The 27,002-nt window shown below is 42.4% G+C and overlaps 2 protein-coding genes and 1 pseudogene across 3 annotated transcripts; 2 read left to right on the top strand and 1 right to left on the bottom strand.

The window, feature by feature from the left end:
* Positions 1 to 780: 780 nt before the first annotated feature.
* On the top strand, positions 781 to 12,046 carry LOC110488856 (RE1-silencing transcription factor B). Its single transcript, XM_021561286.2, has 5 exons — positions 781 to 1,223; positions 3,744 to 3,956; positions 5,683 to 6,599; positions 6,697 to 6,780; positions 7,142 to 12,046. Exons 3-5 carry the CDS (start codon positions 5,693 to 5,695, stop codon positions 9,121 to 9,123), a joined length of 2,973 nt encoding a protein of 990 aa, XP_021416961.2. The 5' UTR covers positions 781 to 1,223; positions 3,744 to 3,956; positions 5,683 to 5,692; the 3' UTR covers positions 9,124 to 12,046.
* On the bottom strand, positions 11,802 to 15,827 carry LOC110488859 (annotated as a pseudogene).
* A 1,400-nt stretch (positions 15,828 to 17,227) lies between these two features.
* Positions 17,228 to 26,972, top strand: LOC110488858 (DNA-directed RNA polymerase II subunit RPB2). Of its 2 annotated transcripts, none has more exons than XM_036943016.1 (24): positions 17,228 to 17,399; positions 17,800 to 17,872; positions 17,980 to 18,130; positions 18,238 to 18,350; positions 18,462 to 18,681; positions 19,956 to 20,114; positions 20,242 to 20,406; positions 20,540 to 20,736; positions 20,932 to 21,051; positions 21,223 to 21,409; positions 21,536 to 21,679; positions 21,875 to 22,014; positions 22,169 to 22,280; positions 22,430 to 22,783; positions 23,004 to 23,172; positions 23,298 to 23,394; positions 23,477 to 23,571; positions 23,742 to 23,992; positions 24,371 to 24,460; positions 24,824 to 24,931; positions 25,160 to 25,273; positions 25,381 to 25,541; positions 26,147 to 26,342; positions 26,612 to 26,972. In XM_036943016.1, exons 1-24 carry the CDS (start codon positions 17,381 to 17,383, stop codon positions 26,699 to 26,701), a joined length of 3,525 nt encoding a protein of 1,174 aa, XP_036798911.1. In that variant the 5' UTR covers positions 17,228 to 17,380; the 3' UTR covers positions 26,702 to 26,972. The 2 variants fall into 2 exon arrangements, with proteins under 2 accessions (XP_036798911.1, XP_036798912.1); XM_036943017.1 differs by lacking the exon at positions 17,228 to 17,399 and adding an exon at positions 17,489 to 17,512.
* The last annotated feature ends 30 nt before the right edge of the window (positions 26,973 to 27,002 follow it).

Below are 27,002 nucleotides of genomic sequence, written 5' to 3'. Positions count from 1 at the left end.
TGGTAGAAAGTTATTAAACTGTTTATTTAGTGTAACTTTGGTTTTATGTTATTGTCCCTTTTAATATGAAACATTTAGTCTGTTAGTAACAATGATTTCAAATGGAGCACTAAATTAAGAGCACGCTTTATTTCATTGGACAATGAGATCAAGGCATATGTGACCTCCATTGATAGAATTAATCAACCGCAAAAAATGTTTTGATCAAATCTGCATAAAAATCCTATTGTGTGAGACAGATATTTCACCGGATGTATAAATGTGAAGCATCCTCTTGGCGTTTCGACTCACTAACGTTACCAAATGTGATAGTGAGAGGAAGCCCAGTGACCGGCCGTGGGAGAAGATGGAACGAGATGGATTTTGTTCGACATTCTGCTAATTTTCTCATCGATAAACATTTGATCTCAATACAGTTTTCTATTCCAAAAACTATAACCTGTTACGAACAGAGTGCACTAAGTTTTGTAGACCTAATATATGCTAGAACGCACCAATAGGATCTCTCTAGCTGGAGTTTGGCTCTGCCCACCTCTTGTTTGTTCTTCCCACTGACTCATTTGTTTCGAGTTGAAACGATAGTCTGTGGTTCATCTTGGTTTAATTATAACAATCTTTGTTAAAATGTTGATTGAGGCAGTGTACCCATGTCAAATATAACATACAAGCGCCACCCCGTGGCGGACGGCGATTCGTTGTGATACATTGTGTCCATGATAATTCTGTTTCTCTTGAATATTGTGTTAGCAAAAATGTTTTTTTTTTTGTTTTGTTTTTTTTGATCATGACCAGCTGGTGTGTGTCAATTACATTTTTTTTACAGGCAAACTCCCCCACCTATGCTTCTGGTGTAATTCATGACCTGGAAGCCTTGAGTTGTTTATAACACTTTCATCAAGCTGAAAATCTGTCTCTATTTGCAACAGACCCATGACTATACAGTTGAAAATACCACATTTCACAAGTGAGGGCACGTGTCTGCCCAGACTAGAGCCTGCTTCCTGGAATGCTCCAAAAGACTTTGGACCCAACCATGGACCCAACAGACCAAAGTTAGTTTTTGTGCAGCAGTACACTGTTGGCCGGAGAATGCAGTCTGTGTGGGTTGCTCTCATGTTATATTTTTTATTTTGCATTTAGGCCTGGTAGATCCTCTCCTGAAACATTCCCCACACACAGAGGTCACACAGAAGGATGGGCATCACTTGAACCATCCCATCCAGGTATTATATTATATTGGTGTGGACAGAATTCAATCAAACCTGCATTGTGGAATTTATGCAATAGCTCTTTCCCCATGGTCAGTGGTAATAAAACACAGAAACAGGAAGATTAAGCTATTTTCTCCCCTTACACTGATCTAATAACTACACATTCTGTATGTATATATTACACATCATGTAAACAATGTGTAAGGACTGTTTTGGGGAGATAACCAGACCAGCCAACCTAGGTATGGTGACTTAAATCATGATACCATCTGATTATGTGGCATTATCAGGGTGCTGGAGCTGTCAACTGTTTGTTGTGAAGCCGACAATGTGAAGATTTAAAACACATCATGAATTATGCAAAAATTGTTGTACTTTGACTTGTGAAATTTCTTTATATGTAATTATAATGTTACATTTGTGATGGTATTATTGGGAATGATGTGTATAGCAGTAGACAGTGTATGTAACCCAATATGTACACTTAAGGAGCCTACCGGTACTCCTTAATGTCCAAGGATTTAACATATTATTTTCAGAGGTAGACTCGCTCTGGCAGCCAAAACAGCCAAATACTCCATCTAAACGTGAATTGATTCTCAGTACAGCCCTTTACTTTCATATCACATCAAAATAATTTCAGAAATGCAAAATATACACTTACTGTACACTGTTTAAACTGGCTTTATCACAGTTGCAGCTTACACATTTCTGGCAGCCTTCTTCCATTACACGCAGGTGTTCCGAGCATTCTAGATAGCTAATTAGCCCCCCAGTGTAATATATATATATATATATATATATATATATATATATATATATACACTGTGGGGCAAAAAAGTATTTAGTCAGCCACCAATTGTGCAAGTTCTCCCACTTAAAAAGATGAGAGAGGCCTGTAATTTTCATCATAGGTACACTTCAACTATGACAGACGAAATGAGAAAAAAAATCCAGAAAATCACATTGTAGGATTTTTAATGAATTTATTTGCAAATTATGGTGGAAAATAAGTATTTGGTCAATAACAAAAGTTTATCTCAATACTTTGTTTTATACCCTTTGTTGGCAATGACAGAGGTCAAACGTTTTCTGTAAGTCTTCACAAGGTTTTCACACACTGTTGCGGGTCTTTTGGCCCATTCCTCCATGCAGATGTCCTCTAGAGCAGTGATGTTTTGGGGCTGTTGCTGGGCAACACGGACTTTCAACTCCTTCCAAAGATTTTCTAAGGGGTTGAGATCTGGAGACTGGCTAGGCCACTCCAGGACCTTGAAATTCTTCTTACGAAGCCACTCCTTCGTTGCCCGGGCGGTGTGTTTGGGATCATTGTCATGCTGAAAGACCCAGCCACGTGTCATCTTCAATGCCCTTGCTGATGGAAGGAGGTTTTCACTCAAAATCTCATGATACATGACCCCATTCATTCTTTTCTTTACACGGATCAGTCGTCCTGGTCCCTTTGCAGAAAAACAGCCCCAACGCATGATGTTTCCACCCTCATGCTTCACAGTAGGTATGGTGTTCTTTGGATGCAACTCAGCATTCTTTGTCCTCCAAACACGACAAGTTGAGTTTTTACCAAAAAGTTATATTTTTGTTTCATCTGACCATATGACATTCTCCCAATCTTCTTCTGGATCATCCAAACGCTCTCTAGCAAACTTCAGACGGGCCTGGACATGTACTGGCTTAAGCAGGGGGACACGTCTGGCACTGCGGGATTTGAGTTCCTGGTGGCGTAGTGTGTTACTGATGGTACGCTTTGTTACTTTGGTCCCAGCTCTCTGCAGGTCATTCACTAGGTCCCCCCGTGTGGTTCTGGGATTTTTTCTCACCTTTCTTGTGATAATTTTGACCCCACGGGGTGAGATCTTGCGTGGAGCCCCAGATCGAGGGAGATTATCAGTGGTCTTGTATGTCTTCCGTTTCCTAATAATTGCTCCCACAGTTGATTTTTTCAAACCAAGCTGCTTACCTATTGCAGATTCAGTCTTCCCAGCCTGGTGCAGGTCTACAATTTTGTTTCTGGTGTCCTTTGACAGCTCTTTGGTCTTGGCCATAGTGGAGTTTGGAGTGTGACTGTTTGAGGTTGTGGTATTTTATACTGATAACAAGTTCAAACAGGTGCCATTAATACAGGTAACGAGTGGAGGACAGAGGAGCCTCTTAAAGAAGAAGTTACAGGTCTGTGAGAGCCAGAAATCTTGCTTGTTTGTAGGTGACCAAATACTTATTTTCCACCATAATTTGCAAATAAATTCCTAAAAAATCCTACAATGTGATTTTCTGGATTTTTTTTCTAATTTTGTCTGTCATAGTTGAAGTGTACCTATGATAAATTACAGGCCTCTCTCATCTTTTTAAGTGGGAGAACTTGCACAATTGGTGGCTGACTAAATACTTTTTTGCCCCACTCTATATTAGTTTAATAGTAGTTTAATTTATATATAAGAGGAATACATTTTTGCCAAAAACGTTTCTAAATGAAAAAAATCAACTCATAATGATTAATACTAACCGGATTGCTAGATTGTATGGCCATTTGGAACATTGGGATTTGGAAAGAAGAAGCCCCCGGCAGAAACACTAGCTGGCGCTGGCGCTGACGTCAGCCATCCCTGCAAACAGACGGAGCCAGGCCGATGTGTAGGAATGTGTGGAAACTTCTTCCGTGAATAGTTTGTGTACTATTACATCGATAATATAGACCGAATACCGACAAGGAGTGGATACAGATATACGGTGAGTTGTTTAATTTAGTAATTTACAGATTTGTTGTCTATTGTTTTAATTTGTGAAACAAACTAACTTTGACGAACAGTTTTGAAAATGGAGGCAGTGTGGGGGTTGTTGAAAGGGAGAGGCGCTGTCCAGGGCTGATTTCAGCACGAAGATCAGGACCATGGCTAACATAACGCTGTTCTTAACTTCCTAAGTGTTTACACGCCAAACTTTATTTGTGATATATATATAAATTTGTTTAAGTAAAACGAACAACACTCATTATCGCTACATTTTTCAAGAGTTTACAAGTTAACAACCTCGTTTTGTTCGGAGTTTGCTCTTCCGCAAAACTAGTTTTCCGAGTGAAGTTTTGAGGGCCTTGCTGGACAGCGACATTCTCTGCCTGTCGTGGCAAGTTTGCATGGCGATTTGTGGAATACTATTGTTGGTAAAAGTACGTTTTAACTACAATCGATCCATTTGTTAAATAAATAATCGCCTTCTCCACGCCCAAACCTTTACTGTAGCTTTTTTTGTTGCAACTTTCTGCTTTGTATTGCTGAGGTCAAGTCCTTGTTTACAACTATACATAGACTATAACGCAGTCAAATAAATGTTATTTTGCAAGTCATATTGTATTCAGTTTGATTATTGTAATACCAGCACGGTGACAAAGTATGTCTATACACTTTTTCTCATAGTTAGAAAGTAAAGACATGTAAAACGTTTATTTTTTATTTGTTTTACGTATTTGGTCATCATTACTATTTAGGTAAATTATAGCTATATATCTTTGTTTCGCATTGAGATCATACAACCCCTTTCTTATTTTCTCTGCGTACTAGTTAGAATGTAGGGCAGGCTACTGTAGTTTTTTGGGCGCTGTCGACCAAGTTGGTGGTGCTGTTTCAAAATGGCCGAACAGACATTTCTGTGCATGCAAACACAGGACTAGGACACTATGGGGTTTCCCAAGGCACTGTGTTAAAGTAAAATACATGACGTAGGCCCACAATGAAGTTATGAAACATACATTTTGAAGTGGTGGGATATTCTTGGTAGTTTTGTGCTAAACATTTAAATATATTTATGGGGGAATTTTTTTATTTATTTTTTATTTAATTGGTTACATTTTAAGTATGAAATAGTCTGGTTAAATATTATTTTTTACAAATTAAGAATAGATACAACATTGTCATCTGTTATATACTGGTTCATCACATTGATATGTACAGCAGACTGCATGAAGACATGAATAAATCTAGATAAGGAATCAATGACATGATGAAAGTGTTCTGAAATTGTATAGGTTTAGCATACTTCCCTTTTATTTATTTTGACACTTGGATTGATGACATTTGTTTTTTCTTTATTGTGTCCACCATTCCTGGATTATTATAAAAACATCCTGCACTTTCCAACTATGAAATGAATACCAAATTACTAATTCAGAGAAAGAACAGTGACATTACCTTACATGGTATGTCCCTGGTTGGTAGTTGCTTGGAAAATTTGCAAGCCATATCATTTTGATGACGTGGGACTGAGTGGCCTATGTGATAAACGTTCAAAAGTTTGATGAAGTCCTGAATTAAAGGCCTGTTAAAACTCATACTCTCTGTGACTACTACTACAAAAATGTTGGTTCTGAAATGAAAACAAATGTAATTTAACATATCTTATTTGAAGTTGTTTGATCAATGACCATGACCTCTGGTTCTGCTCTCCTCCCCCACAACCACAGCCCTCCCAGCATGGCTTCTCAGACGGTATATCCAATGGGGTTGGTCATGTATGCCACCTCAGCTGGCATGCCCTTGGTGGAGGATGCCCAGGGGTTGGCTGAGCTTCCACAGAATGAGCTGCCGGCCCCACAGCTGGTCATGCTCGCCAACGTAGCCTGTGAAAATCCAACAGAAGGGAAGGAGATGATGGAGCTTCAAACCGTCGGCAGCAGCAGCTACTCCGATAGTGAAGACGAGAACATCATCAGATACAGTTACGATAGCCATGAGAGAGAGATGTGTATTGTAGACTACCCAGAGTCTCCACGGGTGGCCCTTTCCCAGGTTGAGGAGATTGACAATGAAGTAGAAGAGGAAGAAGGTCTGGACCTGTCCAAACCATCTGAAAAGCGTCCTTCTAGCCCTCCCACCCCTTTTACCCCTTCTACCCCTCTGGGCATGATCATGGAGTCAGCTAAGAAGAAGAAACCCTTCTTCTGTAAACCCTGCAACTACCAGGCCCAGCGAGAGGAGGAGTTTGTAACCCACATCCAAATCCACAGTGCCAATAGGATGATCGTGGTGAAACGCGTGGAGGGGGACAAGGCACGGGCAAAAGAGACTTTGGCGGGACCAGATCAAGAGGCGGAGAGCGGTGATGGTGGGGCCAACAACAAAGGGGTGATCCGCTGTGAGCGCTGCGGCTACAACACCAACCGCTACGACCATTACATGGCTCACCTCAAGCACCACGAGAAGGAGGGCGACGACCAGAGGGTCTACAAATGCACCATCTGCACTTATACCACCGTCAGCCAGTACCACTGGAGGAAGCACCTCAGGAACCATTTCCCCAGTAAGCTCTTCACCTGCAACCAGTGCTGCTATTTCTCGGACCGTAAGAACAACTACGTGCAGCATATCCGCACCCACACAGGTATGTCAAACAGAACCTTTTCACTCCAAGAATGCACTTAATGGTCAACATATGAGTGTTTTTAACAGTATAGCTAACTCTGTTTTTGCTGCTGTAGGGGAGCGTCCTTTTCGATGTCCGTACTGTGAGTACTCAAGCTCCCAGAAGACCCATCTTACCAGGCATATGAGAACCCACTCAGGTGAGTGTCTAACACAGGCTACATGACAAAAAAGCCTGACGGTACATATTTCTAGCATGTAGCAGAAATTACACACATAATTGATTATGCATAGATATAGGTCTCTGTTTTGCTTTCCTCTCATAGTCAACTTTTTCTCCTTTGTTGCATTCGCTGGAGCAGATGGTTTTGGATAAGAACGGTAAAGTGGTTTGCGATACGTGCTGTGAGATGCTTAGTGTTCGACCTGTAATTGTTGCTTGTCTCTCCTTACTCTGGTCCATCTTCCCTGCATGAAATGTGAGCCAGTGTTCCCATTGAAGTTTAATATCAGTTAAAATGTCTGTAACCTGAGCATTTTCCACATTGCTTTTCTTGACAGGTGAAAGGCCTTTCAAATGTGACCGCTGCAACTACCTGGCTGCCAATCAGCATGAGGTGACACGCCATTCCAGACAGGTTCACAATGGGCCCAAGCCCCTGTGCTGCCCCCACTGTCCATACAAGACGGCTGATCGCAGCAACTACAAGAAGCATGTGGAGCTCCACCTCAACCCGCGTCAGTTCCTTTGTCCTGTTTGCAAGTACGCCGCTTCCAAGAAGTGTAACCTGCAGTATCACATCAAATCCAGACATCCCGGCTGCCCACAGATTGCAATGGATGTGTCAAAGGTCAAGCTGCGTGTCAAGAAACCTGATTCTGATGAATTTGCTGATGAGTACACCATCGTGAATGGAATTGCAAAGTTTGAGCTGTCTGCAATTGATGATGAGGAGGAGGACATGGAGGAGAGACCAGAGATCTCTGGAGCTGATAAACAATCAAGCCATATCAATCTCTCAACCAAGAAGAGCAGCAATCCCGTCCCTCTTCAAGCTGCAGAAAGTGTAGCAACAGACAAGACCCAAAAGAAATGTTGTGTCTCCCCTGTCAAAGAGACACCTAAAAAGGCAAAGGACAAGGCAGAGAAAAAGGTAACACTGAAACGCAAGAGTACAGAGATGAGCAGTGAGAATACAAAGCAGCATGTTACCCTGAAGGAGACAGCAGCTGCAGTTCAAACCACAGGTTATAAAGTTAAGAGACGTCCCAAAAAACAGATGAAGGGGAAAACGAGTGTTCAGGATAAGAGTGAAATAAAGGAAACCGTGGAAAAAGTTCAAAAGGCGAGTTTGGAAGAGGACGATGTTGAGAAGGAGAAATCGGTCAAGGAGACGTTAGAGAAAGACATGCTGGAGAGGGAGAATATGGAGAAAGTGAAGGAGGAAAACAAGAAGCTGGAGAAGGAGAAAAAAGAGCAGCTGGGAACACTGAAGAATGAGAGGGAAGGAAAAGAGAACAAAAACACAACAAAATCTAAGAAGAGTCCTTCTAAAAAAATTAAGAAAGTGGTTGATAAGACTGTTGCAAAAGCACCTCAAAGTCTGGACGCACCAGTGGAAAAACAGGGAGCGAAGAGCAGGACGAAGCCGCTAAAGAGAAAGGCTGCAGAGGCCTTGGACTTATCAATGAAGGAATCTCCTGAGGAGCCCTGCACCAACATAAAGGCCAAACGGTTAAAAATCAAGGCTGGTCACAAGTCACAATCAAAAGCCAGTATCCGCCAAAGCATGACGACTGAGCCTTGCCCAGTGTCAGAACAGGAGAACCCAGCAAACCAGATTATGAACTCGCCTGTGAAAAAGAGCAACAAGACAGAAGCAAGCTATGAAGAGACCGAGGCTTCCAGTGAGAACAAGGGGTGTTCCATCATTGAGAACCCTATTAGCCTCCCTGAAAACAAAAAGGGTCCAGCTACAAAGCTTCAGCCAACAGTTCTACAGGGAGAGCAGAAGGCGTCTGACCAGGAGACTGTCCCCGCTATGCATACCTCTACATCTCAGGACACAACTCCACAGGCTGAGCAGGCTACGGTCGCCGACCATTCAGAGGAAACTCCTACTCCTGAAGACGAGTCCCCATCTCCCACAGAAATTGACGGCTCTCCCGATTTCAGACGACCACAGGGAGAACCATCAACACCAACAACACCCTCCCTGGAGCTCCCTAGGCCAAGAGGAAAGCCTACCGAAACTGAAGAGGACGAGGGCATCCACAGCCATGACGGAGGAAGTGAGATCAGTGATAGCGCCTCGGAGGGCAGCGACGACTCGGGGCTCAACGGACTGGCCGCTGCCGCCGGCAAACTGGCCAATGACCCTGAAACTCCCACAGAAGAGATTCCGACTCCAACAGAACTCAAGAGTCACATGTGTATTTTCTGCGACCGTACCTTCCCCTTGGAGGTGGAGTACCGTCGGCACCTGAATCGCCACCTGGTGAATGTGTATTATCTTGACAATGCATCCAAGCTGGACCAGTGAGTGCAGAGCAGGGGGCTTTGATTTATCCCATTTTAATCAGTTTCAGCAGTGTATTTTTGTTTTACCCTTTCTACCTGTTATAAAACATAATTGTCTGTGTAAATATGTTGACACTACATATTCAGTTACCTTGCATTAGTGCTCACTAGTAAGTACTGTATAAAATATTATATGGTATGCCTAAAACTCTCTGACAGCCATTGTAATACAGTTTTAGGCCGACTAGTTCATTTGATTATTGGTGTCTGGGCTTTCACGGATTGGTTCCCAGACATTTTGACTATTAATTCTACAGTTCTTGTTTTCAAACATGATAGGATGCCTTTAATTGAAATCGTAAAGGATATGTGAGTTAATACGTGAGAGGCCCCCAAAAATGTTTCATTGTTTGGCATTTGGCTGAAACACACATCAAAGAAAATATGGGATATTAATTTTGTTGCTCGTAAATCTCAGAATACTTGTAAATCTCAGAATACTTGTAAATCTCAGAATACTTGTAAATCTCAGAATACTTGTAAATCTCAGAATACTTGTAAATCTGATATGGTTATTCAACTACTGGTATCTAAAATCGAATAGCATTGTATATATCTTACATATATAGTGGTTGATAGTCAAGAAATCGCTACACCTTGCCGGTTGAGTTTCTATATTAGAAGAAGCCACCTAGAGACGAGTTGCACCAGGTTTTTGTATTTTTATCCATCAGCCATGTTGAACAACAACAGTACATCTATTATGAAAGGAAGTGGTACACTTTTTCAATTAAGTACCAAAGAAACCCCTTCATTCACACAGGGATTATATTAGAAGGACCCAGGTGGTCCTGTTGTGTGAGTCCACTCCAGTGACGTGGTCTGTGCCCTAAATAGGGAAGAGGGCTGCATGTTCAAAGTCGGCACACGTGTAAGTTGTCCACTCCACCATTTAGGGAGCACTTGACAGCTACTTTAATTTGTATTTTTATTGATAACATCAAGAGATTTTTTTTTTTTTAAACATTGTATAAATTAATGATCAATCTTCACAATGGACTAATTATAAAAATCTCTTAATTACAAAAAAACTTGACTTACACTCAAATTGATGAACTATGAAATGGGGCGAGTTTTTTTTTTGGTTCATCCGGTACAATGGTGGCGAGATGTGTATAGAATTGTTTCTTGAGTTAATGTTTGAAATATGTTGTCACTTTTTGAATATCCAAGTAAATGTAGTCATGCAAAAAAAACTCATACTACTCATTAATAAATGCACAACTCTGTGGAAGGTAGGGTGTTCCTAGTGTCAGCCTACTGGACCTTGACATTTGTAGCCCTCTAGAACTTAAGATATGGATAGAGATTTTCTGGGTGGTATAAACAGATACTATGTTACTATCACTGACAGAGAATAGACAGCTAACATTGAAAACAAGTTGTGAAATGGAAGTTTGTGAACACACCATTATCGGTTTTGTATCTGATTTCAGAAAAAGTCCAAAGATATTTTTATTTTTTTAGTTGTTGAGCCTGCGAAGATGCCCGTAGTTCCACATTTTTTTCTTCTTCTTATTTTTTTACTCTTCAGTGCCTTCGACAATCAGTATTTTATGTTTTTGCATATTAACAGTGTAGGTTTCTGTTAATTGAGTCACATTCTTTGTACACTGTAAGAGCTCTGATTTCAATTACATTGTTGTTACATCATGTCTATCTTTATAACCATTCCTTGAGGTTTAGTTGTAATTGTTTGATTTCTCTGACTGTGTCTGTTTTTATTACCCCACTCATCTGTTTTTACAGAATTGTACTTCCAAAGCGTAGCCTGTGAAATACTTCATTCATATGCATTTAGTTTTCTGTACTATGAGGTGATTGTTAGACTGAGCTAATAATAAAAAAAATATGCCATGTGTACTCTTTTAGTAAATTCAGTGCAATATATTTTGGGTGTGATGCCAAAGTGAGAAGATATAGAATTATAACGATGTATGTCTTGAGTATCCTGACTATTGGAAGGAACAGACTATACCAGGGTTCCCTGGGAAACTGGTCCAATTTAGCCGATGTGCTCTTGAACCAGTCTATAAATGCAGTTTCCCAGGGAACCCTATCTAGACAGATTCCGTAGCACTGTAAATGTACACCTTTTATCTCTTTGTTCACTTACTGTATTGTGCTTGTTAGTGGATAAGAACTGTATTTCAGTCATTGTAACCATTTTGCATTCACATATTGTAATCATGTGTACCGTAAAACTTCAATTAAATGCTGAGTCTCAAATTGCCAGCCGCCTGTTCATTTTAATAGCTGGGAATCGGCACACATTTCAGCAAATAAACGAATGTTTCAAATGAATTCCCGGGTCTAATGAATTGCTTACGATATTCCCATGTGCATTAATTATTTATTTTTATTCTGTCATTGTTGCTAGCCATGTCGCCACCAAAAAGAAAAAACTACATTAAATTCATGTTGCTGAAGGGTGAAATTGGGGTGTATGATAAGCAGCTTTTGCTAGTCTGATCTGCGATGGATTTGTTATTATGTTTATACTGGTCACAAACTGTGGTAGTCTTTACAACATTTTATTGAGGAAAAGCTGTGTGCATTAGGAAATAGAAGCCTGGCTCAAATAAGCGCCGGTTGTGTTCAGCGATTAAAGCAAATACATGCCCAGGCTATTTATTTTTATTTTTTACTGTTAGCTTATACCTGTCATTTGCAGTTAGTGAAGAAATGTACTCTTTTTCAATATAATAATTGACAACTAACTTCTATTAACACCTTCACCAAAGTGGGGAGTTATTGGCCATTGTCCCTAAGACTTTTTGAAAACAATTGGCTGTTTTAAAAACCATTTTGTGCAGTTTAAAACAAAGCATCCTGTACCATTTTCTGCTCTACACTTTTTAATAAAAGTTGGCCTAATATCCAGAGGTATTGTTGGTGTGTGATTCCTTCCCATTTCTTACCTTTTCAGCAGTTACTGATATGTTTAATAATATATTACACTAATGGTGCCTGCTGTCTAAATGTAATGAAAGCAATGTACATTTTAGCAGCCTACGCATCGATAAATAACGACAGCTGTTTATATGTAGGGTATTTACAATCATTACATTTACAATGTTACAAAACCCAGAGCTGAAAACCATCCACAAGCTTAAAGTAGGGTATCAACATTAGACATTGAGTACAAAAAGCCTTTTGAAAATGCACGTTGTTCCATTTAGATTTTACGCACTTAAGTTTTTCTTCAAATTGAGCCTCTCTGCTCCTATGTAGGTAGGACAGGCTGGTGTCCACCAGGCCCTGGGGTTTCCTGGTCTTATAAGCAACAGACTGATGTGTTGATGTGCTCTCCCTTCAGGATTAATGAAGTTGGGGAGTAGAGGTGGACTACTCAAGGAGAGCCCTGTACCCTCTGGAGCATGGGCACGCAGCAGGAAACGGTTCCCCTCCACTCCTGTCACTCTCACCCAACCTAAGAACAGAATAAATGTATCAGTAGCACCTGCCTCTTTTGAAAAGGACAATCTTGGGTCATCTGGTTGATCAATTTGTAATTATGTGTGTATTACCCACAGAGGACATCTTAATATCAGGGCTGGCTTTCTGAAAGCCCTGCCCCTTCAGCTCAAACTCTTTGGAGACTAAAGGGGGGAATTCCTTCATGGGTTCTTCTCAACCCATTGGTACCTATTCACACAGTTCTTCATGTTGATAACATTATTTGTAAACTTGTTTGTAGTAGCACTTGAGAAAGAGATTTTAATTCCTTAACTGAGTAGAGTAGAGCAAGCAGCATCAACTTAACCCCAGCAGGATTTGACCAGCATGCTTCTGATAGATGCGGTCAGCCTTGTCCACACTGGTGATGTGAATTGAGACTCGGTTAGAAGCAAGGACTAAGAACCAGCAGTTAGTAATATATATGTCATAAAGACAAAAGTGTGCACCATTGTCTTGATGTCAAAGTTTAATAATGAAAGAAGGCATTCACCTGAAGGTAATCAATTCATCCTAGAGCTCCCGGGAACAGCAACATTCCAGTTTTCAACACAAACGTCCTGCGTACGATGGCTTGTGTGGGCACGACCACCTTAACCTGCTCGGTCAACAGATTGAGGACCTATCAAGCATGAGAGAGTGAGAAAGGGGGTAGGGGGGGACTTTGCCTTGGTTTATAGCAATAAACAGAAGATTATGAGCTGAATGGTTGGCATTGTTCAACACTAGTCTGGGCTTTTCTTGTAAGAAACCCCTTACTAGAGTGGTACAATGCAATAATAAACCAGTCATAAATCTATTGCAATGACCACTTTATAGATAATTCTGTTCTATTGCAGTGTGCGTAACTGTATCATGGCATCCTGCTTGGCATTATACTTTGTGGTATAGCCTAGTAATAGAAGAAATAGAAAGGCACACCTTGTTCCCCCAGAGGGCATGCAAAGGTACTTTTTGTATCTACCAACCCTCTTGCATCAGAAGGGAAACTAAGTCGAGTGGTATTAATTAGTCAGCAGTGTTCTCTCCTAGTGCTAGTAAACAGCTACAACATGTATACACGCTGTTTCAATTAGGAAGGTACAGGATTCCATTATGAGCTGCACTGTAATCTATGAGACAACAATTATACTGGCCACATTGAAGTCGTTTTAGCCCGGCGTAACAGCCAGCAGTGGCGCCAAGCGGAAGCAGAAAGTCGCTCACGTCTTTCATGATGCCAGGGGTGTCATAGAGCCAGTGGGCATCTTTCAGTTCGTTGAGCGTCAAGCCCACATCTGGAGAAGGGTTGAAAAGAGTACGGTCTTTCTCCTCCTCCTTGTCAATCATGTCCTCTCCAGAGGCCAGACTGTATCAGGCCTCTTTTGGATTCTATGACGGTCCGGAACGTCCTCCCAATACTACCTAAATCAACATAGGATTTTTTAAATAATTAGCTTACATTACAATGAGTAACCATGCAAACCATTAACAACAAGGGTTGAGCTGTATGGGATGTCCATTTCGAACCCCTGGTGTTTAGGTTACCCTGTGGGGTTACCACCAGTTCTGTCACCAACAGCCAACACCAATCTCTTACCCACTAGGTAGCCCTGCTTGCTGAACTGTTCCAGTCGATTGAGCTCCTGTGGAGATATCACTCTCCGTCTGCTTGGAGGCACTCTGGAGCCTCTAGGACCTACTGAACATGCAGTACCGAATGGGGTTGATGATGGGGAACTTCAGAAGGTTCGGCATTATATCTTTGGATAATATTACATTTGAAAGTAAATTGAAGAAAATCTACATTTTAGAGACTTTTAAATAAACAAATGTAAGTCTGATTCAAACCCTCCATCAATGTGACTGTAAAAGTGGTTGGAATGTGAAGCTCATTCAAGACTAATGATTGCAGCAACAATAGACAAAGAAGAGTGTTCCATAAATCATAATGTATCTTATAGTAACTGTGGATAACATGCAGGCTGGGCAGAGCTCCATCTTACCAGGCCATGGAGATATGGTGGCTTTGTGGATCACATCCGAGGCTCTGGATTTGCCGTAGTCTGACTCCAGTAGAGTGTTAAACAATGTGGATTTCCCCGTGTTGGCCATTCCCGCTAGATACACGTCTCCATTGTACTTCCACAATCTCTGGCGATTTGATTTTCTATGCCATACCCCCTCATTAGAACCAAAACGGGATATCTTTGATATTATCACTGGAAATGCCTACACCAGCACAGTACTGGGAAAGCTGACATTTCATATTTTGCAAGTAGTTTTCAGTCTCCAGGGAGCAAGTCCACTTCATTACCCAGAACCACTATGTGTTTGTTTTCTCCAACAAGCTATAGCAAGTCTGGTACTATGGAGTATGGGATGTCCAGGAGATCCACGATGAACAGTACCAAGGCTTTCTCTGATTTGACCCTGCTGACTATATCCAGATATTCCTCCTTGGACATCTTGACAGTCAATGTCTTTTGGTGGTGTGTGAGCAAGTAACAACGATGACAAATGCCTTTTTTCAATTCCTTCTCCTCTAGCAAAAGTTTATACTTCTCACTTGGTAGATAGCCTGCCACATCAGGTGCAGTGCATGACTGCGCCACATCCGTTGCAACAGGTGTCAATCCTCCATATCTAGCGTACCATAGATTTTATTTTTCATCCTTTTGCTTGTTTCCTCGAGAAGGATGTCTATATCACGAAACTCGATGAGAGAATCGGGGCTAGCTGTCGACACTTTGGTCCCATCTTTCAATGACCACAGTCCAGAGTTCTCTGCTGCTTCTCAGAGCCTGACCTCAGCGGCAACCTCTTGTCTTCTTTGGAAATCATGGGGACAGTAATCACATGGAGCTAACCATGAAGTTGGTCCTTGTGAGTATTTTCTTGATCTATGTAGTCCAGGAAAACAAATTCCCCCTCATTTTCCGGCTCTATGGAGTTGCATTTCCCTTGAATGTTGACATTTTTACCCAGATCTTGAATTTCACCCATTGCTTCTCTTACAGTGCTGTAAAATCTGGTCGTTCTTGCAGTGGTGTAAAAGTACAATGAGTTGAAAGTACAACTTCAGTAGTTTTTTGGGTATCTGTACTTCACTACATACCTAAAGAAAATGATGTACTTTTTACTCCATACATTGGTCTAATTCAAATGGTCTAATTCACACACAGAACATCACTACTGCCTCAGATCAGGCAGACTCACTAAACACATGCTTAGTTTGTATAACATACTGAATGTTGGAGCATGCCCCTGGCTATACGTAAATTTAAAAAACAAGAAAATGGTTCCACCTGGTTTGCTTTATATAAGGAATTTGAAAAGATGTATACTTTTACTTTTGATACTTAAGTATATTTTATCAATTACATGTACTTTTGATACTTAGGTATATTTCAAACCAAATTATTTTAGACTTTTACTCAAGTAGTATTTTACTGGGTGACTTTCACTTGAGTCATTTTCTATTAAGGTATCTTTACTCAACTATGACACTTGGGTACTTTTTCCACCACTGGTCATCCAATACAAAAGGGAGTTTATGATGGAACATGTTTCCTTCAAACACAGACATATTTGGTAGAGGTGGTAGTGGTGATGAGATCGATTTGGTACTTTGGTTTACAGATAGACATGGAATTGATAGATGTCGAAAAAATGTAGATGTAACTATTTCCCGTAATGGGGGTGGCAACAATTTATACATCTTTACAAAGTAACACAATTGAACCATACATTAAACAATGATAACATAACCTTGAATAACAACACGAGCTGTTGCTTCTTCTTCTTCTTTGGTGGAGCTAACGGCGGTTGGCAGTCATTACCGCCCCTAACTGAATTATCAAAAATGTGTATAACTAAACCAAGATATACCACAGCACGTCTTTTCTACAGTCTTTTCCAACGGGAACAAATTAGTTATCCTGGGCAGAGCAAGCAGGAGGTGGGTAGAGCCAAGCACGAGCTAGCGAGATTCTATTGGCGCGTTCTAGCATCATCTGCATATTTTCGTTAGGGAACGCATACTCTGTGAAGTGCATGTGCGCAATAATTTCATTAGTCTTTGCACTCCTAAACGCTATTTTTAAAAACTAGGGTAAAGGGTAAAGTCCACAAAACGTAGTCCACTCTGTTCAAAACAGATTCTAGTTTTGGGAACAGAAAACGGTATTGAGATCAAATGTTTGATCGATGAAAACATTTGCAGAGTGTCGGCGAAATCCAGCTCGTTCCATCTTCCCCCACTGCCGGCCAGTGGGCTAAGGGCTTCCTATCACGACCATATTTGGTCATGAGTGGAAACGCCAAGCGGATGCTTCCTTTTTATACATCCAGCGAAATATCTAGTCTGTGAAGCTGTAGTTTAAATCCATTACACATGTGAGTTGCTGCAACCAAAAGTCCATGTATATCCTGACGGAACTGACGTCGGTGGAAATGTTGTTTATTTACGTTTACAACTATTAAGATTCGACATCTGATAATAATAATAACATATTATGTATTAGATAAAATGATATGATTATCATAGTTAATATTAGAGCAGAATAGTATAAATATTTAGTTAAGACTCATTTCTAGCACGGCAAAATAACAGTTTTGGCAGGAAATGACGTTTTACGATAGACCGTCAATATTTCTTTTTGTATTAATTTAGATAGCAAAGTGTGCAACGTTAGACAACGTTGAATCCGACACTGTTGATGATTTAAACGTCGGATTCTGCTTATTTAGGCAAACACGAGAGGGAATAAGCAGTAACCATGTATGACCAAGATGAAGGTATTTCAGCTATTTTACATAATGTAGTCAGCTAGCTAAGTTAGCAAATAGGCTAATATATGGCGCCAGGAGCATCAACAAGAAGAGATAGCAAGCAAGCTTGCTAGCGCAATGTAGGTTGACTCGTTTGTTACATACCAAATATGGTTTCACCAAACTAAACACCTAACGTTAGCTAGCTATAGCACACTTTCAACTAGGCCTATCTATATGAGCATCACATAATGACATTATGTGCAAAAAAAGCTGTCTGATATCTGCAGAGCTGAAATACCTTTCTTTGTGTCTATCAGTTGTTCTTCTGTAGAAAACTCCATGAACTAGATCCGGTGCCTAGGCTAACATTAAATCACTGTGTCTGCATTCACTTTGTTGATGTATTTTCCGTGATCTCTTGCAGATATCCAATACGATGAGGATGAGGATGAAATCACCCCCGATTTATGGCAGGAAGCTTGCTGGATTGTTATCAGGTAAAATGATGCTCTCCCTACCTTTCTCTCTTTTGATCATCATGGAGCATACACTATGCAGCTTGCTTATGTTCAAATAACACTATCTTCTCTGATGCACCCTACAGTTCCTACTTTGATGAGAAGGGTCTGGTGCGACAGCAGCTGGACTCCTTTGATGAGTTCATCCAGATGTCTGTGCAGAGGATTGTGGAGGACGCCCCGCCCATTGACCTGCAGGCTGAGGCCCAGCACACCTCTGGAGAGGTGGAGGACCCGGTGAGTGACAGACAGGAACTTTCTGATACGCTGCTCTATGTAGGGCCTCTCTCTGAGGGCACTAATTCATGGCCTGTTACTAATGAGCCTGTTGCTTTGTTCTACAGCCACGCTACCTGCTGAAGTTTGAACAGATCTACCTTTCCAAACCCACTCACTGGGAAAGAGATGGAGCACCTTCACCTATGATGCCCAACGAAGCCAGACTCCGGAACCTCACGTAAGTTGGCCCATTTGGAGCCAACTTTTTATCACAATATATTTCCCGTGCATGTCATAGGCAATCTTTATTCCTGCCAGTGCCAACCAGGCTCACATATGTATTATACAGGTACTCTGCTCCCCTGTACGTGGACATCACCAAGACCATCATCAAGGAGGGAGAGGACCAGCTGCAGACCCAGCACCAAAAGACCTTCATCGGCAAGATCCCGATCATGCTGCGCTCCACCTACTGCCTTCTCAGCGGCCTGACGGACCGTGATCTCTGTGAGCTCAACGAGTGCCCGCTAGATCCCGGGGGCTACTTCATCATCAACGGCTCTGAGAAGGTAGAAGAAAGAGCGAACAGGGGTGGAGGGTGGGATGTTCAGTTCCAGTCAACATTTTGGACACACCTACTAATTCAAGGGTTTTTCTTTATCTTTACTATTTTATACATTGTATAATAATAGTGAAGACACTAAAACTCTGAAATATGGAATCATGTAGTAACCAAAAAAATGTTAAACAAATCAAAATATATTTGAGATTCTTCAAAGTAGCTACCCTTTGCCTTGATGACACCTTTGCAAATTCTTGGCATTCTCTCAACCAGCTTCACCTGGAATGCTTTTCCAACAGTCTTGAAGGTGTTCTCAGATATGGTGGGTACTTGTTGGCTGCTTTTCCTTCACAATGTGGTCCAACTCATCTCAAACCATCTCAACTTGGTTGAGGTCAGGCGATCATCCCTTCACCTGCCCTGCGTCTCACAAAGACAAGGGGGTTGGAACCAAAAATCTCAAATTTGGACTCATCAGACCAAGTAGTACAGATTTACAGCCGGTCTAGTGTCCATGGCTTGTGTTTCTTGGCTCAAGCATGTCTCTTCTTCTTATTGGTGTCCTTTAGTAGTGGTTTCTTTGTAGAAATTTGACTATGAAGGCCTGATTCACGCAGTCTCTGAACAGTTTATGTTGAGATGTGTCTTACTTGAACTCAGTGAGCATTTATTTGGCCTGCAATTTCTGAGGCTGGTAACTCTAACTTATCCTCTGCAGGAGAGGTAACTCTGGATCTTCCTTTCCTGTGGCGGTCCTCATGAGAGCCAGTTTCATCATAGCGCTTGATGGTTTTTGCAACTGCTGTCTTCTGTATACCACCCCTACCTTGTCACAACACAACTGAATGTCTCAAATGCATTAAGAAGGAAAGAAATTCCACAAATTAACTTATAACAAGGCACACCTGTTCATTGAAATGCATTCCAGGTGACTACCTCATGAAGCTGGTTGAGAAAATGCCAAGAGTGTGCAAAGCTATCATCCAGGCAAAGGGTGGCTATTTGAATAATCTCAAATATAAAACATATTTTGATTTGATTAACACTTTTTTTTGGTTACTACGTGATTCCATATGTGTTATTCCATAGTTTTGATGTCTAAAGAAAAACCCTTGAATGGGTAGGTGTGTCCAAACCTTTGATTGATTGGTACTGTATGTCTGGCCTTGTTTGTTTGGGTACCAATGTTTCTTCAATACTTTTCACGAAGCACCTGAGAAACACACGGTTTTGCTTGAAGAGGAAGTTTTATTGATAACAATTGTTGTGTTTGGTGTGAAGGTCCTGATTGCCCAAGAAAAGATGGCCACAAACACAGTGTACGTCTTTGCCAAGAAGGACTCAAAGTACGCATACACAGGGGAGTGCCGCTCCTGCCTGGAGAACTCCTCGCGGCCCACCAGCTCCATCTGGGTCAGCATGATGGCCAGGGGAGGACAGGTGAGAAACAAACAACCTTGAACACCAAAATATATCCTGTCTGAATTTGCTGGCAAAGTTGCATTTAGGTTCTCTTTCCTCTGCTACTGCACCCAAATGTTGACTCTCCTTGTTTCTTTTCCCCCAGGGGGTGAAGAAAAGTGCCATTGGTCAGAGGATCGTGTCCACTCTGCCCTATATCAGACAGGAGGTGCCCATCATCATAGTGTTCCGAGCCCTGGGCTTTGTTTCCGACAGAGACATCCTGGAGCACATCATCTACGACTTTGACGACCCTGAGATGATGGAGATGGTAAAAGTTCTACATTTTAACTGACACATGAAACATACTCCTGCCCCCCCCCCCCCCCCCCCCCCCCCCCCCCCCCCCCCCTCTGTCTCAGCGCCCACCCACACCTCTAATCTGATGTGCTGTGCTCCACCAGGTCAAGCCCTCCCTGGATGAGGCCTTTGTGATCCAGGAGCAGAACGTGGCCCTAAACTTCATCGGCTCTCGTGGTGCCAAGCCCGGTGTCACCAAAGAGAGGAGGATCAAGTACGCCAAGGAGGTGCTGCAGAAGGAGGTGCTCCCCCATGTCGGAGTCAGTGACTTCTGTGAGACCAAAAAAGCCTATTTCTTAGGGTGTGTTTTTTATTATGTTATATTGATGTAATAATCATAGAGATCCTATAATTCACCAGGTTTCTGTTGGAGATTCTATATGTAATTTTATGATTATCACAGTATGATGTTACTGATTGCATAAAGACCGATATGTTGTTGTTGTGCTTGATGTATTAGCCTAACACAGTGTTGTATATTTGGGTCTGTTTGTAGGTACATGGTCCACAGACTGCTATTGGCTGCTCTGGGCAGAAGAGAGCTGGATGACAGGGATCACTACGGCAACAAAAGATTGGACCTGGCTGGGCCTCTGTTGGCTTTCCTGTTCCGAGGGTAAGGCCTAAAGGAATACCTCTACAAAGCTATGATTCACAGATGCAGGACTACTTTGTGCAAACCACACTCCTATCCAAACTGAGCATTTGGGGAATATTTATGAAGTCAATGGGATACTAAGCCTGTAACTTGAATCAAGCTCTTTTTCATTTATTTGGACACGTTTAGAATGTTCAAGAACCTGCTGAAAGAGATCCGCATCTACGCCCAGAAGTTCATTGACAGAGGGAAAGACTTCAACCTGGAGTTGGCCATCAAGACACGCATCATCTCCGATGGCCTGAAGTACTCTCTTGCCACGGGGAACTGGGGTGACGTCAAGAAGGCCCATCAGGCCAGAGCTGGAGTGTCCCAGGTAACACAGTGCAGAAGACATCTGGTACACATTCCTATATAGTTTAGGCTCAGTTTGCCATTATGCTGTGACAAGATGATTGTTGTCATTCCGAACCAGAACTTTTTGTGTTCTTTATCTCATTAGGTGTTGAACCGCTTGACCTTTGCCTCAACCCTCTCCCATCTTCGACGGGTGAACTCCCCCATCGGTCGAGACGGCAAGCTAGCCAAGCCCAGGCAGCTTCACAACACGCTGTGGGGCATGGTGTGCCCTGCCGAGACCCCCGAGGTACGTTCAAAACCAACCCAAATGACATCTGTGTTCATATCAAGGGCTATTGTTGCATCATACCATATTTTAAGGTTGAGGTTACCCTCAAAGAATTAAGCTCTCCGTCAATTAAGGCGTGTCATTGAAATGCTATTGTCCCTTCTTACTTTGTTCCTGTCTTTGTGCCTCCCTCTGTCTATCTGGTCTCTCCAGGGTCATGCTGTAGGCCTGGTGAAGAACCTGGCCCTCATGGCTTACATCTCTGTGGGCTCCCAGCCCTCTCCCATCCTGGAGTTCTTGGAGGAGTGGAGCATGGAGAACCTGGAGGAGATCTCACCTGCAGCCATCGCAGAGTTAGTCCAGCAGATGGCAGCACACTGCTCTTTATCAGTCCAGAAGATATCTAAGCGTTCTCAGTCTTTTATGCTGAGTGACTTGTATAGTTTGTCAACCTCTCTTATTTGCATTTTAACTGAATTTTTTTCTTCATTAATTCAACACTAACAGTGCCACAAAGATCTTTGTGAATGGCTGCTGGGTGGGAATACACAAGGACCCAGAGCAGCTGATGAACACACTGAGGAAACTGAGGAGGCAGATGGACATCATTGTGTCTGAGGTAAGGGATATGATTTTTTTCCCGGAATTTCAGCTTTTCTAACATTTTCATTATTTATTATTATTATTCATTTGAATTAACCTACAAACACAATATCCCTTATCCTGATGTGCTACGTTGTTCTGATCCGTGTTTACGCCTGTTTCTAGGTGTCCATGATCAGAGACATCCGAGAGAGGGAGATCCGCATCTACACAGACGCCGGGAGGATCTGTCGTCCTCTGCTGATCGTAGAGAAACAGAAGCTGCTGCTGAAGAGGAGACACATCGACCAGCTGAAGGAGAGGGAGTACAACAACTACAGTTGGCAGGACCTGGTGGCCAGCGGCGTGGTGGAGTACATCGACACCCTGGAGGAGGAGACAGTGATGCTGGCCATGACCCCTGACGACCTCCAGGAGAAGGGCGTGGCCTACTGTTCTACATACAGCCACTGTGAGATCCACCCCTCCATGATCCTGGGAGTCTGTGCTTCCATCATCCCCTTCCCCGATCACAACCAGGTACGGCTAAAAATATTACGCTCCTAAAATATATTTTTAAGTTGGCATGGTTGATTAGGTGCGGTGGCAATGGTATTGTCTATGAAAAGACAAGGATATAAAACATACTTTTTTTTTTTTCAGTCTTGGTATACAGTATCGCACGATTTGTAATTTATATGCCTCTGTTTTAAGTGTAATCTTATTAATACCATTCCCCCCCATCTTTTCCCCTGTGTAGTCTCCCAGAAACACGTACCAGTCTGCTATGGGTAAACAAGCCATGGGTGTGTACATCACCAACTTCCACGTGCGGATGGACACCCTGGCCCATGTGCTCTACTACCCCCAGAAACCCTTAGTCACCACTCGCTCTATGGAGTACCTGCGTTTCAGAGAGCTCCCAGCAGGTGAGAACTTGAGCGCTGCAGAAGTAGCAGCCAAAAACACTCCTTAACTCTGACCTAAAGATTTATGCCTCTTTGTTTTTTAAAGTTCTGGCTCGTTGAAATCCTCTCATTTGTGCCTGGTTTAGGTATCAATTCTATTGTGGCTATTGCGGCGTACACTGGCTACAACCAGGAGGACTCTGTCATCATGAACCGCTCTGCGGTGGACCGTGGATTCTTCAGGTTTGCGCTGTGATTTGAAGATAGAAATTTGCTGTGATAATGACTTTTAAGGCGGTGGTGTAATTAATGGTGTTTATTTCAGGTCTGTGTTCTACCGCTCCTATAAAGAACAAGAGTCGAAGAAAGGCTTTGATCAGGAGGAAGTCTTTGAAAAACCCACACGCGAAACATGTTCGGGTACGTCCTAGGCATCTTGGCATCTACAAGTATAGAGGAGTCGGCCAGAAAATCAGAGCCTACTATTTCCATCATCTCATAAAATGTTCCATCGGCAGCTTCCATTTAAATTGGCAGTCATACAAACAGAACTGCTCAGTGAACAATCCAATGCCCCTGCCTTCCCCCAGGTATGAGGCACGCCATTTACGACAAGCTGGACGACGACGGCCTGATAGCTCCCGGCGTGCGCGTCTCCGGCGAGGACGTGATCATCGGCAAGACGGTGACCCTGCCGGAGAACGACGACGAGCTGGACAGCACCAACCGGCGCTACACCAAGAGGGACTGCAGCACCTTCCTCCGCACCAGCGAGACGGGCATCGTGGACCAAGTCATGGTCACCCTCAACCAGGAGGGCTACAAGTTCTGCAAGATCAGGGTGTGTCCTGAGTCCTCTAGCTTCCCACAGTAGGCATATTGTGTCAAGTTGACAATGCATTAGTAGGCTGTAAAAATGACAAACGAACCGTAATAAATTATCCCTGTTGGCAGCTCTACCTATTTGTCAAATTTAGAGTAGGCAGGAAGGTCGTCCGTAGTATGGGCAGGTTTGAGTTGAGTTTTACAAGCATTATTGCTTCCATAGAAGCAACAAGCCCGAGATACCAAATCCGAGATGTTGACAGATTGACTAAATGAAATATGAGCTCCACTGGTTGAATATTGCACCCTCTAACCTTGGGCCATAAGGATATGGAGCCTCATGGCCCAACTTGTGGCATGATTTAACTCAAACTCCATTTGTTTCTTCTTGCAGGTTCGCTCTGTTCGTATCCCCCAGATTGGTGACAAGTTTGCCAGTCGACACGGGCAGAAGGGTACTTGTGGTATTCAGTACAGACAGGAGGTAGCGTATTAAACACATGTTCCTCATGCATAGTCTACAGGACTGCTCACTCTTAAGTAGATGACACAGTATGACATTGAGCCTGTAAATGTTTATCATGATGTTTAGTCAATGGCCTAGAGACATTGTGTTTACACTGAGCCTAAACATAAATAAAGCCAAAGGCCTCTTCAGAGGAAATGCTAAGTCAACCACGTCCCAATAAATACTATAAAACTGATTTAGAGAGAACATGGAAGTCTCTGTAGAACGTGGAACATTCCTGCAAGGGGTTATGCCATAGAAAGACTGGCTTAGAAAACTGGAACCCTCACACAAGTTTTTGTAAGGGAACTATGTCCTTTGTTCCGTTTCTTTCCACAGGACATGCCCTTCACTTGCGAGGGAATTACCCCAGACATCATCATCAACCCCCATGCCATCCCCTCTCGTATGACAGTCGGCCATTTGATCGAGTGCCTGCAGGGCAAGGTACCTGTCTAATAACTCCTCCCCCTACTTAATTTTAACTTGTGTTACTCCTATGTTGAGACCTCTGAAGAATGTGACAGTAAACTAATAAGGTACCTAGATTAAATATTTTAGAAATTACAAAGGTCAGTGTGAATTTGTTTGTTAAAGGTCAGACTTTTTGTCATGGAAATAAAGTATAGTGTATGGATGGGAGTTTTCTTGTTTTCACCCTCTTTCACCGTGTAGGTTTCAGCCAACAAAGGGGAGATTGGTGACGCCACACCTTTCAACGATGCGGTCAACGTGCAGAAGGTCTCCAACCTGCTGTCTGAATACGGATATCACCTGAGGGGCAACGAGGTCAGGACAACACCCTCCTTTACCATTCACATCTAACTTCCTTAGTAGCTATTTCACACTAGTCTGTCTATAGAGTACAATTAACGGGCCTCGTCTTTCCCTTCTAGGTGTTGTACAACGGTTTTACCGGCCGTAAGATTACCTCTCAGATCTTCCTCGGTCCCACATACTACCAACGCCTAAAGCACATGGTGGACGACAAGATCCACTCTCGGGCCCGAGGCCCTGTCCAGATCCTCAACAGACAGCCCATGGAGGGCAGATCACGGTAAGAATACTAAGAATTATTTAATGTAGGACTTTTTCCCTTTTATGGCACTATTTGAGTGCACTGGGCAGGCATTCCTGGGCTTGTATTCGTTAAGCAACTTTAAGTAGGAGATGAACTAGGATCAGTTCTGTCTTTTTAGATGATAATAAATGCACAGTGGGAGAGGGACCTGATCCTAGATCTGCACTTCTAGATCAGATGCTTTATGAATACAGGCCCTGATCTCGCCCAGTTAAATCTAGAATCCTTAATTGAAACAATAACAAAGCAGGCACCCCACCTCTGTTTTGGTAAAAAGCTGAGGGATGGGCCTGGAGAAATGTAACCACTGAAATTCGTAGACAGCAATGGATGCAAGGACTGACCATCCATGATATCAACATTATAGTTTTAACCATATTTTGAGGCAACAATAATGCAGTAAAACATGGTTATATTTTGGGTTATGATGGCGTACAACAGTTGAACTAAGCTCATGAGGCATTTCTAAGTTATATTCTTCAAGAAACAATGGCTATAAGTCATTACTTTATAAGTCCAAAACTTGATTTAGTAACTGCAGATTGACACTTTAACTAACCATGCTCTCATGTTGCACCCAGTGATGGAGGTCTTCGTTTTGGGGAGATGGAGCGTGATTGTCAGATAGCCCACGGCGCGGCTCAGTTCTTGCGTGAGAGGCTGTTCGAGGCGTCTGACCCCTACCAGGTCCACGTCTGCAACCTCTGTGGCCTCATGGCCATCGCCAACACCCGTACACACACCTACGAGTGCAGGGGCTGTCGCAACAAAACACAGGTACGGAACAACACCACCACCAGTCTCCCAGTTATTCCTGTTTATTACTTAGGCCGGCCTATTCACATGTTGTTTATGTCCATTATATCTTTATTACTATAACCAGAATGTCAATTCTAAATTCTAACTACAATACAGTATAGTGAAATAGATTTTAAAGTGTTCCGACAGGACTATAAAAAAGTCTTGCCTCTATAGCCTTAGTTTTGTTGAAGATTTATCGAATAAGATGTTTGTACAATGTAACTGTTTCCACCCTTTCTTGTCAGATCTCACTGGTCAGAATGCCATACGCCTGCAAGCTGCTCTTCCAGGAGCTCATGTCCATGAGTATCGCCCCTCGCATGATGACCAGTTAGGAGCACTACTAAACCCCTGTCCAGTCAACAGGAATTGAATTGTGTTGTAGGAATGTCGAGGACATCGCTTATCTCTTCAGTGGGAGAGATGGAGCCTCAGGAGACAAAAACCAAACGCAACAGTCAACTTGTTTTGACGCTAATGGTCAGGTCCCCACGATTTGTCTCGCAAAATTATTTTGGCCGTGATATCACTGTTTTATAAAGGAAGGAACATCATCTCGGTTGTTTTTGTCAAACTAGAATAAATAAATGTTGGTTTTTAATTTATTGTCACACTTTCTTCATTCAGTGTTTGTAT

This window comes from Oncorhynchus mykiss, chromosome 14 (assembly GCF_013265735.2).
Source record: "Oncorhynchus mykiss isolate Arlee chromosome 14, USDA_OmykA_1.1, whole genome shotgun sequence".
NCBI classification, from domain to species: Eukaryota; Metazoa; Chordata; class Actinopteri; order Salmoniformes; family Salmonidae; genus Oncorhynchus; species Oncorhynchus mykiss.
This window is presented reverse-complemented; position numbering and strand designations above follow the sequence as displayed.

What these genes read in the sequence shown, in the direction of transcription:
- LOC110488856 (XM_021561286.2), top strand. Translation starts at nt 5,693, where the DNA reads ATGGCTTCTCAGACGGTATATCCAATGGGGTTGGTCATGTATGCCACC. An exon ending in GCATATCCGCACCCACACAG is followed by an intron (nt 6,600 to 6,696) that starts GTATGTCAAACA and finishes TTGCTGCTGTAG; the next exon opens with GGGAGCGTCCTTTTCGATGT. An exon ending in GCATATGAGAACCCACTCAG is followed by an intron (nt 6,781 to 7,141) that starts GTGAGTGTCTAA and finishes TTTTCTTGACAG; the next exon opens with GTGAAAGGCCTTTCAAATGT.
- LOC110488858 (XM_036943016.1), top strand. An exon ending in CCAGAGCTGGAGTGTCCCAG is followed by an intron (nt 21,410 to 21,535) that starts GTAACACAGTGC and finishes TTATCTCATTAG; the next exon opens with GTGTTGAACCGCTTGACCTT. An exon ending in CACACGCGAAACATGTTCGG is followed by an intron (nt 23,572 to 23,741) that starts GTACGTCCTAGG and finishes GCCTTCCCCCAG; the next exon opens with GTATGAGGCACGCCATTTAC.